Source organism: Ahaetulla prasina, chromosome 9, assembly GCF_028640845.1.
Source record: "Ahaetulla prasina isolate Xishuangbanna chromosome 9, ASM2864084v1, whole genome shotgun sequence".
Taxonomy (NCBI): Eukaryota; Metazoa; Chordata; class Lepidosauria; order Squamata; family Colubridae; genus Ahaetulla; species Ahaetulla prasina.
In genome coordinates, this window is record NC_080547.1 from 8,160,263 (window position 1) to 8,173,572 (window position 13,310).

At 44.7% G+C, this 13,310-nt stretch overlaps 1 protein-coding gene across 1 annotated transcript in view; it reads left to right on the top strand.

Moving 5' to 3' along the window:
* ANK1 (ankyrin 1) overlaps positions 1-9,336 on the top strand; it is a 193,346-nt gene extending 184,010 nt beyond the window's left edge. Inside the window, exons 43-45 of the mRNA XM_058194555.1 lie at positions 1,783-1,839; positions 2,205-2,330; positions 7,074-9,336. Coding sequence (XP_058050538.1) covers positions 1,783-1,839; positions 2,205-2,303 — 156 coding nt within the window. The 3' untranslated portion in view covers positions 2,304-2,330; positions 7,074-9,336. The remainder of the gene's footprint in view (positions 1-1,782; positions 1,840-2,204; positions 2,331-7,073) is intronic.
* Positions 9,337-13,310: the final 3,974 nt, after the last annotated feature.

The window sequence follows — 13,310 nt, forward strand, 5'->3', positions numbered from 1 at the left end:
AGATCTACGTACAAACACCCGCGAAAATCTCAGAATATATGTTTGTGTGTGTGTGTGTGTGTATCTATATATTCTTCATTTTACATCATAGTTTCAAACTTTGCAACAGTGAAATACTGTATACATCCACATTTTTTTCCCATTATATATTCTATAATATAACTCCTAATATACAGTATCATATTCATAGCTATTGTTTCCGTATTTTTAACACAAATCTCTATATAATTATCATTCCATGTATTTTATTTTACATTTTTATAACATCCTACCATAATATTATCTACAATCAATATTCTCTCTATCATTATGCTTATATTTATTCCTAAATTCTAGTCCGTTGATCGTCTTGCATTGTTACGTTTCTGATCTTTGCATCTACTCTCCAACCAATTGTACCATACGTCCCAAATTAAATAGTGTTCTATTTCTCCTTTATCTTTGATTTCCATTGTCAACCTATCCATCTCAGCATGGTCTAATATTTTCTTTAATACTGCTTCCTCAGAGGGTATATTTCTATTTTTCCAATTTTGAGCCTGTGACTTTCTTCGTTTTTTTTTTCTTTTCCCCTTGAAAACATTTTCCTTCTCATCCAAGAAGCTTTTTCCAAGAACTGAAGAAGCTCCTTGGATGAGAAGCGAAACATTTTCAAGGGCAAAAAACCCCCGCCAAGAATGTCTGGTTGCCTTTTCCAAAGACACATTTGGGACAACCATGACCCTGGGCCATTGAGAATCTCCATCGACGTTGGGAGTTGAAATCCACACATCTCAACAGTTCCTTTAAAATGGAAGAGGAGATAGTGAAAGATACAATGATTAAATGGGCACAGAATTTTAATTATACAATAGATTTGTAGAGATGGGAAGCATTGTGGCAAGTAGATTCAAAATTAACATTATCTGCGGCATACATGGAAAACCAGTTGAAGATGTTTTACAGATGGTACCTTCCATCCACATTATTTGGGAAAGATGTTCCCAAATAATAATTCAACATGTTGGAAATGCAAAAAACCTCAGGGAACATATTACCATCTATGGTGGACATGTCCGGTGGCAAAAAATTCTGGGCAAATATTAAAAAATGGCTAGAAAAAAATAACAGAACAACCAGTTGAAAGCAAACTAATTTTTATTAGGAATCTTTACGAGAACATACACCAAAGAAATGAAATATCTGATTTTGCACACTATAACAGCTGCACGAATAACAGATGCACAAAATTGGAAACAGGAAAAGATACCAACAGATGAAGAAGTGATAGGGAAAGTTTTAGACTTGTGCCGAAATGGACAAGTTAACAAAAGAAATTAAAGAGAAAGAAGAGACAGATTATTACATAATCTGAAATAAATGGTATGAATGTCTTGAGTCTAGAAATAGAGAAGAAAAATAAAGGGGAGAAATTAGAAGGTACAGAATGTATTAGGAATGTACAATATGTAAATAATAAATATATAAGAATCTAGAAAAGTAAAGCTATTAGTATTAGATAATTTAATGTAAATAAAGAAAAGGGGATAAGAAAGAAAATAAAATAACAAAATGTGCTATGGGGGGGAAGGTATAAAAGCGAAAGAAGACCACTAAGAAACACTGTTTAGAAATAGGAAATGTTTATATGGTATATGTTGTGTGTTTGTCAGATTGTGTATCACATTAAAACAATTTTTTTTTTAAAAAAAAAGTTCCTTTAAAGTTTGACAGACCCTGGTTCTCTGCTGCCTCCCCCCCCCCAACCTCACCCACCCTTGATCTCTAACTCTCTGCTTTCAGATTATTCGGAAAGTGGTCCGAAGACTGGACACCGAAGACCGGCGGGCGCACGAAGAGGTGATTATCGTGAGTGCCCCTCCCAGTCCAAGGGTCTGGATGTGAGGCTGGTTTTTTCAAACATGCCCCCTCGACGGCTGGAGAGGATGAGCAGCTGCCCTGACCCGCCCAACCTGCTTGCGATGGTCTTGAGCCCAGCCTTTGTTCCCTGACTCGGTTCAGATTCTGGATTGCGATGGTCTTGAGCCCAGCCTTTGTTCCCCGACTCGGTTCAGATTCCGGATTCTTCCCTCTTGCTCTCTGACGCCCTTCTCCTTCTGTCTCTCTGCCTCTCTCTTTCTCTCTCTCCTCTTCTGTCGCCTCTCTCCGTGGGTTTGCTGGTGACGGGCTCCTGCTTGGCGCTCTCTCTTGCTGGTCTCCCCCAGGACGAGGATCAAGGGAGTGTCCCGAGATCGGAACTGCTTGGGGGCAGGATGGGGGCTCAGATAGTCAAACGAGCCAGCCTGAAAAGGGGGAAGCAATGACCTTCCCCTCCAGTGGCCTCTTTGGAGGTAAATCACCCCTTTTGCTCTTAATACTGGCAGGGAGGGGGACAGTGTTTAACTTAGGGGTGCACAGTTGAGGTGGGGGGAACCTAGATACTCTAGAAAGAGTGCAGAGAAGAGCAACCAGGGGACTGGAGGATAAAAAACATACGATGAACAGTTGCAGGAACCGGGCATGGCTAATCTAGTCAAGAGAAGGACCAGGGGAGACATGACAGCAGTCTTCCAATATTTGAGGGGCTGCCCCAGAGAGGAGGAAGGGGGTCAAGCTATTTTCCGAAGCAACCGAAGGCCAGACAAGGAACAATGGATGGAAACAGAACAAGGAGAGATTCAATAAGGATGGAAATAAGGAGGAATTTTCTGACAGTGAGAACAATCAAGCCATGGAACAGAAGTTGCCCTTGGAAGTTGTGGGAGCTTCATCCCTGGAAGCTTTCAAGAAGGAACTGTCAGAAAGGGTGTAGGGTCTCCTGCTTGGGAGGAGCAACATGGGGGGAAGGGTTACAGATAACAGATTAACAGAGTTGGAAGGACCTTACAGGTCATCTAGTCCAACCCCTCGCTCAAGCAGGAGACTTAGGTTGAATCAGTTGACCTACAAGGTCCCTTCCAACTCTGTTAATCTGTTAATAAACGAGGGGCCCTGCTAGCTTCTAGAGTCATGTAGGAATAGAATAGAATAGAATAGAATAGAATAGAATAGAATAGAATAGAATAGAATAGAATAAAAAAATAGGGAATGGAATGGAATAGAATAGAATAGAATAGAATAGAATAGAATAGAATAGAATAAAAAAATAGGGAATGGAATGGAATAGAATAGAATAGAATAGAATAGAATAGAATAGAATAGAATAGAATAGAATAGAATAGAATAGAAAAATAGGGAATGGAATAGAATAGAATAGAATAGAATAGAATAGAATAGAATAGAATAACATAGAATCAAATAGAATCGAATAAAAAAATAGGGAATAGAATAGAATAGAATAGAATAGAATCAAATAGAATTGAATAAAAAAATAGGGAATGGAATAGAATAGAATAGAATAGAATAGAATAGAATAGAATAGAATAGAATAAAAAAATAGGGAATGGAATGGAATAGAATAGAATAGAATAGAATAGAATAGAATAGAATAGAATAAAAAAATAGGGAATGGAATAGAATAGAATAGAATAGAATAGAATAGAATAGAATAGAATAGAATCAAATAGAATCGAATAAAAAAATAGGGAATAGAATAGAATAGAATAGAATAGAATAGAATAGAATAGAATCAAATAGAATTGAATAAAAAAATAGGGAATGGAATAGAATAGAATAGAATAGAATAGAATAGAATAGAATAGAATAGAATAGAATAGAATAAAAAAATAGGGAATGGAATAGAATAGAATAGAATCAAATAGAATAGAATAGAATAAAAAAATAGGGAATGGAATAGAATAGAATAGAATAGAATAGAATAGAAAAATAGGGAATGGAATAGAATAGAATAGAATAGAATAGAATAACATAGAATCAAATAGAATCGAATAAAAAAATAGGGAATAGAATAGAATAGAATAGAATAGAATAGAATAGAATAGAATAAAAAAATAGGGAATGGAATAGAATAGAATAGAATAGAATAGAATAGAATAGAATAGAATAAAAAAATAGGGAATGGAATAGAATAGAATAGAATAGAATAGAATAGAATAGAATAGAATAGAATAAAAAAATAGGGAATGGAATAGAATAGAATAGAATAGAATAGAATAGAATAGAATAGAATAAAAAAATAGGGAATGGAATAGAATAGAATAGAATAGAATAGAATAGAATAGAATAAAAAAATAGGGAATAGAATAGAATAGAATAGAATAGAATAGAATAGAATAGAATAGAATAGAATTTTTATTGGCCAAGTGTGATTGGACACACAAGGAATTTGTCTTTGGTGCATATGCTCTCAGTGTACATAAAAGAAAAAATACATAGGGAGAGCATGATTTTTTTAAAAAAAGGGCAAATTGAATTCAAGTGGTTTGAAATTTGGTCTAGTGCAGGGGTCTCCAACCTTGGTCCCTTTAAGACTTGTGGACTTCAACTCCCAAAGCTGGCTGAGGGACTCTGGGAGTTGAAGTACAGAAGTGTTAAAGGGACCAAGGTTGGAGACCCCTGGTCTAGTGGCTAAGGCACCAGGCTAGAGACAGGCACGAGAGGCAGCTGGGCTTTTCTCGCCCCTTACCAACCTCAACCAATCATTTGTGCATTGCATGCAAAACTGCACCGTCAAACCGATTGAGAAATGCCTCCCCCTGCCCCCCCCCCACCAGCTCCCCAAAGCTAGCCTGCTTCCAGCAACTCTGTGCCACCGCCGAGGCTGGTATTGTCTTTGTGCAAAAAGAATTGGCATTCGTTTGAGTGTTTTTCCTCTGAAAACTACAATCTGAAAGGGCCCCTGGGTTGCAGGTGGGTGGTGGGGTTTTTTTTTGGGATGAGAAGCTGTTTAGGCTAAAGGTTTCCCTTTCTGAAGAGCACTTTTGATGGAGAACATGAGCTTCCTAGGTTTTGGTTGAGATATCCCAGGCAGGGAGGAAATGCTCCCCGTTCGGACCGGATTGTCTGATCCGGTAGCGATGGCAGCAGGTGGTTCGGAGAACCGGTAGCAAAAATCCCATGCCAGCTGAACTGCGTGATCATCAGAGCGTGTTTTTTTTTTTAAGTTTTAAAAGCATTTTTTTTTTGGCTGAAAACATGCTTTTTTAAAAGTTTAAAAAAAAGCCTCTGATATAAAAAAATGCTTTTAAAAGCCTCTGATGATCAGGCAACTCAGCTGGGATCATCAGAACCCTTTAAAAGCATTTTTCTACAACCTCTTCGGCCAAAGAGGCTGTAAAAAATGCTTTTAAAAGGCTCCTCTGGCAATCCCAGCTGAGTTGCCTGATCGTCAGAGGCTTTTAAAAGCATTTTTTTTTCAACCTCTTTGTCCGAAGAGGTTGTAGAAAAAATGCTTTTAAAAGTAAAAGAAAAAAAAAGTTGGCCACGCCCACCCAGTCATATTACCCTCCACCAAGCCACACCCACAGAACCGGTAGGAACAAATTTTACATTTCACCCCTGGTCCCAGGGCCTTTTTTTGGGTGGGGGGGGGGGCTTGGCAGCATGCCGTATTGGGTACTCTCATTGGTGTTTGTTTTTTTTTCCTTTCGAAGGTTGACCCCTAAATCAGGGCTTGTCCTAAATAGAAGAGCAGGCAAGAAACTCCTTCTTTGGCTGTGTAATGCATGGACTTCAATAACTAAATATACGAGATAGTTTCCTTTTTCCATTGCTGGCCTTGTATCCTCAGGCCAATGAAAAACCGAGTTGAGGCATTTGTTGCATCCCTCTGGCTTCAGAGGTTTGATAGAGCCAGTGGTGGGATTCTACCGGTTCGCACCGGTTCAACAGAACCGGTAGTTTAAAAAATGCTACCGATTCGTCTGAACTGGTATTTCCGACGATCAGCTGTGTCGCAAGATTTATATTCGCTAGAAAGCAGGAAATTCTAGCGAATCTAAATTGCGTGGCACAGCTGTTTCCCCCCCTCCACTGTTCTACTTACTTTCTTAAGCCTCCTTTTTCCGAGCTGCGTAGTAGTGCCTGTGTTGTGCATGCGCAGGGAACCAGTGGCAAACCTCAGAAGATTTCACCACTGGATGGGGCTCGTGTGTAGGGCCAAGACAGCCTGTTTATAGTTAGGGTAGGAGCACCATTGCACTGTGGAAGCCCAGAAAAACGGACTCCTAGTTTGAATGCAGCTTTGAATTGCACCGTAAGCATTTTTGGTCCTGGATTTTGGTGTCTTCCTGCTTGCTTTGTGGGCCTGTGCCTTGCCTTGGGGGCCTGGATGGGGATCTTATGGCATCACCAGAAGCCTTCTGGTGCCTTGGAAAATAGGTTGACCCCCCTCCTCTTCTTGGTGGCAGCCCCACAAATATTGGAACACCGCTGTCATATCACCCCTGGTCCTTCTTTTCACTTGAAGAAGTCAGTAGATTGGTAGAGCAGACTTCTTAGCAAGGGGTGCAGCCGCGATGGCCGCAGTGGTTAGAGTGCAGTACTGCAGGCTCCTTCTGCTGACTGCCAGCTGCCTGCAGTTCGGCAGTTCAAATCTCACCAGGTTCAGGGTTGACTCAGCCTTTCGTCCTTCTGAGGTCCGTAAAATGAGGACCCAAATTGTTGGGGGCCATAGGCTGACTCTGTAAACCGCTTAGAGAGGGCCGCAAAGTACTGTAAAGTGGTATATAAGTTTAAATGCTATTTCTATTGCTATTCCTTCCTTCCTTCCTTCCTTCCTTCCTTCCTTCCTTCCTTCCTTCCTTCCTTCCTTCCTTCCTTCCTTCCTTCCGTCCTTCCTTCCTTCCTTCCTTCCTTCCTTTCTTCTTTCCTTTCTTCCTTCCTCCCTCCCTCCCTCATTCTCTGTCTCCTTCTTGGTGCCGCAATGGTTAGAATGCAGTATTCTAACTCTGCCCACTGTCAGGAGTTCGATCCTCACTGGCTTGAATCAGCCTCCCATCCTTCTGAGGTGGGTAAAATGAGGACCCAGATTGTTGGTGGCAAGAGGCTGACTCTGTAAACCACTTAGAAAGGGCTGTAAAGCACTGTGAAGCGGTATATAAGTCTAAGGGCTATTGCTAAGTGACATATTTTCTGAATGTCAGTACCAGCCTCTCCTCTTCCTCCCTTCTTTCTTTCTTTCTTTCCTCCTCCAGGGCCTCACCTCAACACCCATCCACTGAATCTCCACTCTCCTCGTTCCTCTCCATGCGGCCAGGCGAGTGGAGCAACGAGCTTCCAGAGGCAGGGCTGTCTGTCTGCGATTCTTTAGGTTAAATGGCATGATTTCCGTAAGAGACATAACTTTACCGTCTTAATCCGCATGACCGACCGACTGCCGACGCATGAGCTACAGTTCTTTCTCCTGACTTCAAGAGGAGAGGGGCCGGGACAATTCCCCAGGAGTAGGGGGGGAAAAAAACGGATGCAAAAATTGTGTTTTGTGTGTTTTGCGTGCGCGTGGCGGGGGCCTTCTTTCCAAAGCCCCTTCTTTTGACGTGGTGCCTTGGCCTCCTGGGGAAGAAGAAGTAAGCTGGACGGAGATCACTCGCCATCCCATCCTCCCCGGCTCAGCCTTCGGGTTGCCTCTCTGCTCAGCTCTCCATCCATCCATCCGGAACCCCAGAAGGTTTCTCGCCGAGCCCTTCTGGCTACTCTGCCCAGTGGTTCTTCCCAAGGTTGGGATGGAAAGCGTGACTTGGATAAATGCTGAGATCTCATGTATAATAGAATATGGACAGATACTTACTATGCAAACACCGACGACCGAGGCGTTCGGCAGTAAACGGCATTCAGCTCCAATCCTTGGAAGCCTCCGCAGGCAGCCAGCCCTTTGGGAAAGAAAAACGAGAGACGGGGAGAACCAGAATGTCTTCGAATCGGGAAGGTCTCCCCGCCTCCTCCCAGTCTCCTTGGAACCCATACACACATGCACACAGGCGGTGCCCAGATCCACTCACACCCACACACACAGGGTGGTGGTTTTAGAGACGCGTGGGAAAGGGAGGAGGAGAAGGAGGAGAAGAGGAAGAAGGGCTAGTACATGAGCCTCTGCCGAGGCACGCCACCAAGAGTGAGCGTCACGGCACCTTCCCGCAATTTGGCCCCGGGCTGGAAGCGTGCAACCGCCCGTGTGCGCCGATGCTTGGCTCCACCCAGCACAATCTGTTGCTCAGGAGAAGGGCAGCGTGGTACCCTTGCCTGCACTTCCGTACGGGAGGACCCCAGGGGGCCTCCTCACTCAGCACAGACGTGGCATCCTGCCAACACTTCTTGGACCAGTCCTAGCTGGGGGGAAACTGAATTCCTTCCCTCTGCCCCCCTTTCTCCCTCCTCCCCCGCCCCCCTGCCAGCAACTTCCTTGATCAGACCTGGCATGGAGGGAGCGATGCTTCTCTTCCTCCTTCTCTTCCTCCATCCTTCCCCATCAAGATTGGCTGCCCCCAATGCTTGGGAGAACCCCTTCTCCAGCCCCTTCGCCACCAACAAGCTACACTTTTGGGACAACTGCCGTGAGCAATAGGCGGCTCCTTTGACTTCTGCTTCAACCTTTGGAGGCCCCCCCAAGGGGATACAAGGGGCAGGTGGGTTGGGGGAGGGGCCGGGTGGGCACAGGGGATGGCCCAGCAGTCAAGGGGACGATCAAGAGGAAGCATGAACCATCTTGGATTCCTTGACCCTCCCTTGTGGTCACTCTTTCCTGACCGCAGCGCCACTTTCTCGGCCCCTGCGTCTGGGACCCTGCCACACTGGCCCTGCCCAGGTAGAGCAAGCCAGGAGGAGGAAGTGCTTGTGAGGTGGGGGGTTGGGGGGGCCGGGGGAAAGGCAGGAGGGCAGTGAACGTTGGAGGAAAGGCTGAAAGCCATGCCAGGCATCTCCCCACAGGGAGACTTAACTTGTCGCTATCCAGACGCGCAAGGAACCAACTTCCTCGTCCTCGTCCCCACCCTCCCATCACTTTGATTTGCAGCCTGTATGGCCTGCTGCCCCTCCCCCTCCCCCCCCCACCAAATTGCTGACACAGCATCGCCCTAGATTCCGGCGCGGGCCTTGCCACCCACCCACCCACCCTGCTTTTGGCCTCCAGTAGTGCATAGAAAATTTAAAAACAAAAAAAATTTGAGCTGTGAACTGCGTCCCCTTCGCCTGCCTGCGGGGGGCGCCGCTTTTGCCCGCCGATCGCTAGTTGGCGCTGCAAAGGAGGGCAATGCCTCGAGAATGCTGCCAGTCTCTGCACTCTAGATGCTTTTTAGAAGTTTTGGGGATTACTTTTACTTTCTTTTTTATTGTTATGGAAATTTGAGCCTTTTGGCTCCATCTTGTCTTCCCTCCATCCACCACTCCAGTGTATAGAACCATCCCCCCCCCCCTCCACCAGCTACCAGAATCCAAGTTAATAAATAAATCAACATCACTCAAGTGTCGCCTCTGCTGCTTCTTTGGCTTGCCTGGGTATCTGGGGTGGGGGGGTTGGGGGGGTAGTTTCTCAACCAAGCTTGGGTGCTGTTGGCATTTTCAGGGGTCATATTAACTGGGGGGGAGGGGGAAGCAAGGAGATGGAAGGTTAGGAGCGAAAGCTTGGCTAGGATTGGCAAAGGATAGTAGTTTTTTAAAAAGGTGGGAGTAAAGTCCTGGTAGTGTCCCTCTTTGTGTGTGTGTGTGTGTGTGTGTGTGTGTGTGTGCGCGCGCGCACGCATAAAAGATCTTGGGCATTGCGTCTTCATTTCATTTCTTTTAGCTGTCAAGAAGCTTCATTTTCTGGCAGCACCGAGGGGGTTCCTCATCCAAGGATGTAGCTCCAGAAGTGGCCTTTGATCTGATCAAACAGACCCACAACTTAGATAATCACGACTGCTGCATATATCAGAAAGAATTAGTCCCGTTGCTATCACCCCAAAACTATCTGGTTATTTTGTGCTTAGATCATCCATCCATCCATTCATCCATCCATCCATCCATCCATCCATCCATCCATCCATCTATTTATCCTTCTTTCATCTATCTATCTATCCCATCCATCCATGCATCCATCCATCCATTTATCCTTCTTTCATCTATCTATCTATCCCATCCATCCATCCATCCATCCATTTATCCCTCTTTCATCCATCTGTCCCATCCATCCATCATCCATCTATCATCTATCTATCCCATCCATCCATTCATCCATTTATCCCTCTATCATCCACCTATCCCATCCATCCATTTATCTCTCTTTCATCCATCTATCCCATCCATCCATCCATCCATCCATGCATCTATCCATGCATCCATCCATCCATTTATCCTTCTTTCATCTATCTAGCTATCCCATCCATCCATCCATCCATCCATCCATCCATCTATTTATCCTTCTTTCATCTATCTATCTATCCCATCCATCCATGCATCCATCCATCCATTTATCCTTCTTTCATCTATCTATCTATCCCATCCATCCATCCATCCATTTATCCCTCTATCATCCTTCTATCCCATCCATCCATCCATCCATCCCTCTATCATCTATCTATCCCATCCATCCATCCATCTATTTATCCCTCTTTCATCCATCTGTCCCATCCATTCATCCATTTATCCCTCTATCATCCACCTATCCCATCCATCCATCCATCCATCCATCCATCCATTTATCCTTCTTTCATCTATCTATCTATCCCATCCATCCATCCATCCATCTATTTATCCTTCTTTCATCTATCTATCTATCCCATCCATCCATGCATCCATCCATCCATTTATCCTTCTTTCATCTATCTATCTATCCCATCCATCCATCCATTCATTTATCCCTCTATCATCCGTCTATCCCATCCATCCATTCATCCTACCCATCCATCTATCCATCCATCCCTCTATCCATCCATCCATCCATTTATCCCTCTATCATCCATCTATCCCATCCATCCATCCATCCATCCATCCATCCATCTATCCATCCATCCCTCTATCCATCCATCCATTCATTTATCCCTCTATCATCCGTCTATCCCATCCATCCATCTTCCATCTATCCCATCCATCCATTCATCCTACCCATTAAAGGGTGGGTGAGGAATATTAAGCCATTTATAGACACGCGCACACACACACACACACACACATATATACAGAGAGAGAGAGCAAGAGAGAGAGAAAGTCTGTGTGTGGGACACACACACACACACACATATCTACACACAGAGACAGAGACTGTGTGTGTGTGTGTGAGAGAGAGAGAGAGAGAGCTTGCCACCTGAATTATGGGTTGGGTTCACATACTATGTTACTCTTAGGCTAACAGGACATTATAGCTGGGCTCACACAACAGGCTCTCTGCAAACTCCTAACTCTTCACTCAGTCTGGTGAGATCTGCAAACCCTGTTTTCAAGGAAGGTCTGACGCTGCCTTATTTTAGCAGCATATAATGCCCAGTTGCTGAAGAAGAGTCGGGAGAGCTGGGAGGTGGGGGTGGGCGGAGTTAAGCATGCCATCAGCCCGGAGTCGTTCCATTCCCACAAATGGTTTAAGTACAGCCTCTCTTAAATTCTGTCGACCCTTATCCGGCATCAATTTAGTACCGAACGTTAGTTGACTAGATTTTTGTTGTAATCTTGAGCAATAAATAATCTGAAATGCAACTTTTTGTCTAGTCCTGATTCTTTGTGCTGGTAATAATGTTTTTAAAATGACAGGAAGGCTAATTCTAGCGGAAGTCAGGATAGGCTTCCTAAAAGGTTTTAGAACGGGACATTTGACCGAAGGAACGAGTGAAGAAAGCCTTTTCTCTGGAGACCTTCAAATAGGGGTTGGACAGCCGTTCTGTTCTGTCTTCTTCCCCACTTCGGATCAATGAGCTGGCCTTCAGCCAGTGGATTCACGGCTCTTATCAGTCCTGGCAGAGAAATCGCAGCTGCCTGCCAAAGTTCAAACAAATAACTCAGGTAGCAAGACTTTCAGCTCTTTTTGAAACGGTTCAGCTAAACTTTTGCTTCCCGTGGAGTGAGAGCAGTCCCAAAGCTCCTTATATATCCTCCTATCCTTCCTTTTGATGACGCGGCCTCTCTAATCTTCTGAAGCGCGGGTTGATCCAAGCTTGATTATTATTATTATCAGCTGGGTCTGAAGGTGTAGCCTGGGGAAGGGAGGAATCAGGATGACGGCCTCATTATGGCCTCCAACTGGTCTGGTTCTGGCTCCTGGAGCCGGGTCAAAGGAATCGGTGCTCCCAAGGTAAGCCTTACCGGCCCTTCCCCCTCACTCTCGGAGTCACTTTCGGGCATGGGGCCAGGTTCAGGGGCTGGAGTCACAACATGTTCCTTGGAGATGTTTTGATTCGAATCCTGCACTGGCGAGTGGCTTGAATTGGGCGGTTTCAAGAGCTGTTTTCTTGGTTTTTGTTTTTGAAGGAAAGGTTGGAGATTCAGTCATTTTTGTCGTGTCCAGTGGCTGCACTCGGGGCAAAGTCTGAGCACTTCTCATCGAACTAAACATAACATTTATCATATGTTTAACTCCATGCAGGCATGTTGGTTTTTTTTTTCTTAAAAACTGTAGCTGCGACTTAAAGTAAATTGGGTCCAGACCTGGGGTGAAATGTAAAATTTGTTATTACCGGTTCTGTAGGCTTGCTGGGGGTGGGTGGGTGGGTAATATAACTGGGTGGGCGTGGCCAACTTTTTTTTTTTTACTTTTAAAAGCATTTTTTCTACAACCTATTTTGCCGAAAAGGTTGTAGAAAAAATGCTTTTCAGGGGTTCTGGCAATCCCAGCTGAGCCGCGCAATCATCGGAGGCCTTTTTTTATTACTTTTAAAAGCATTTTTTCGGCCAAAGAAAAAATGCTTTTAAAAGTAAAAAAAAAAAACCCTCTGATGATCGCGCGGCTCAGCTGGGGTGGGGGTGGGGCAGGGATTTTTGCTACCGGTTCTCCGAACCACCCGCCGCCATCGCTACCGGATCAGGCAATCCGGTCCGAACCGGGAGCATTTCACCCCTGGTCCAGACTGTGATGAGGAGCAAGAGGAAAAGACATCAAGGTAGCTTGGTCTAAGTCAAGGGTGAAATGATACCGGATCGGACTAGATCATGCGATCCAGTAGCGATCGTGACTGGTAGTTCAGTGATCCGATAGTGATGGCAGGGCGAAGCTCCGCCCACCCATCCCCAGGTTTCATAACTTCCTGGTTTTAACCAGGCGTGTGCACTCCCGAGCCGGTAAGGAAAGTAAGTAGATTTCACCCCTGGTCTAAGTGCCCTCAATGCAGTCCCCCCACCCCTGGCTAAAAGGGTGATAGACTCCCCCACGCTATGGCTATTAGCCCAAGCTGAGATATCCCCATTCACCCCCAGATCAATTCCTCCTTTCCAACCCCCACCCTCAGCCTCCCAAGAATAAAATGAAGGTTGACTTG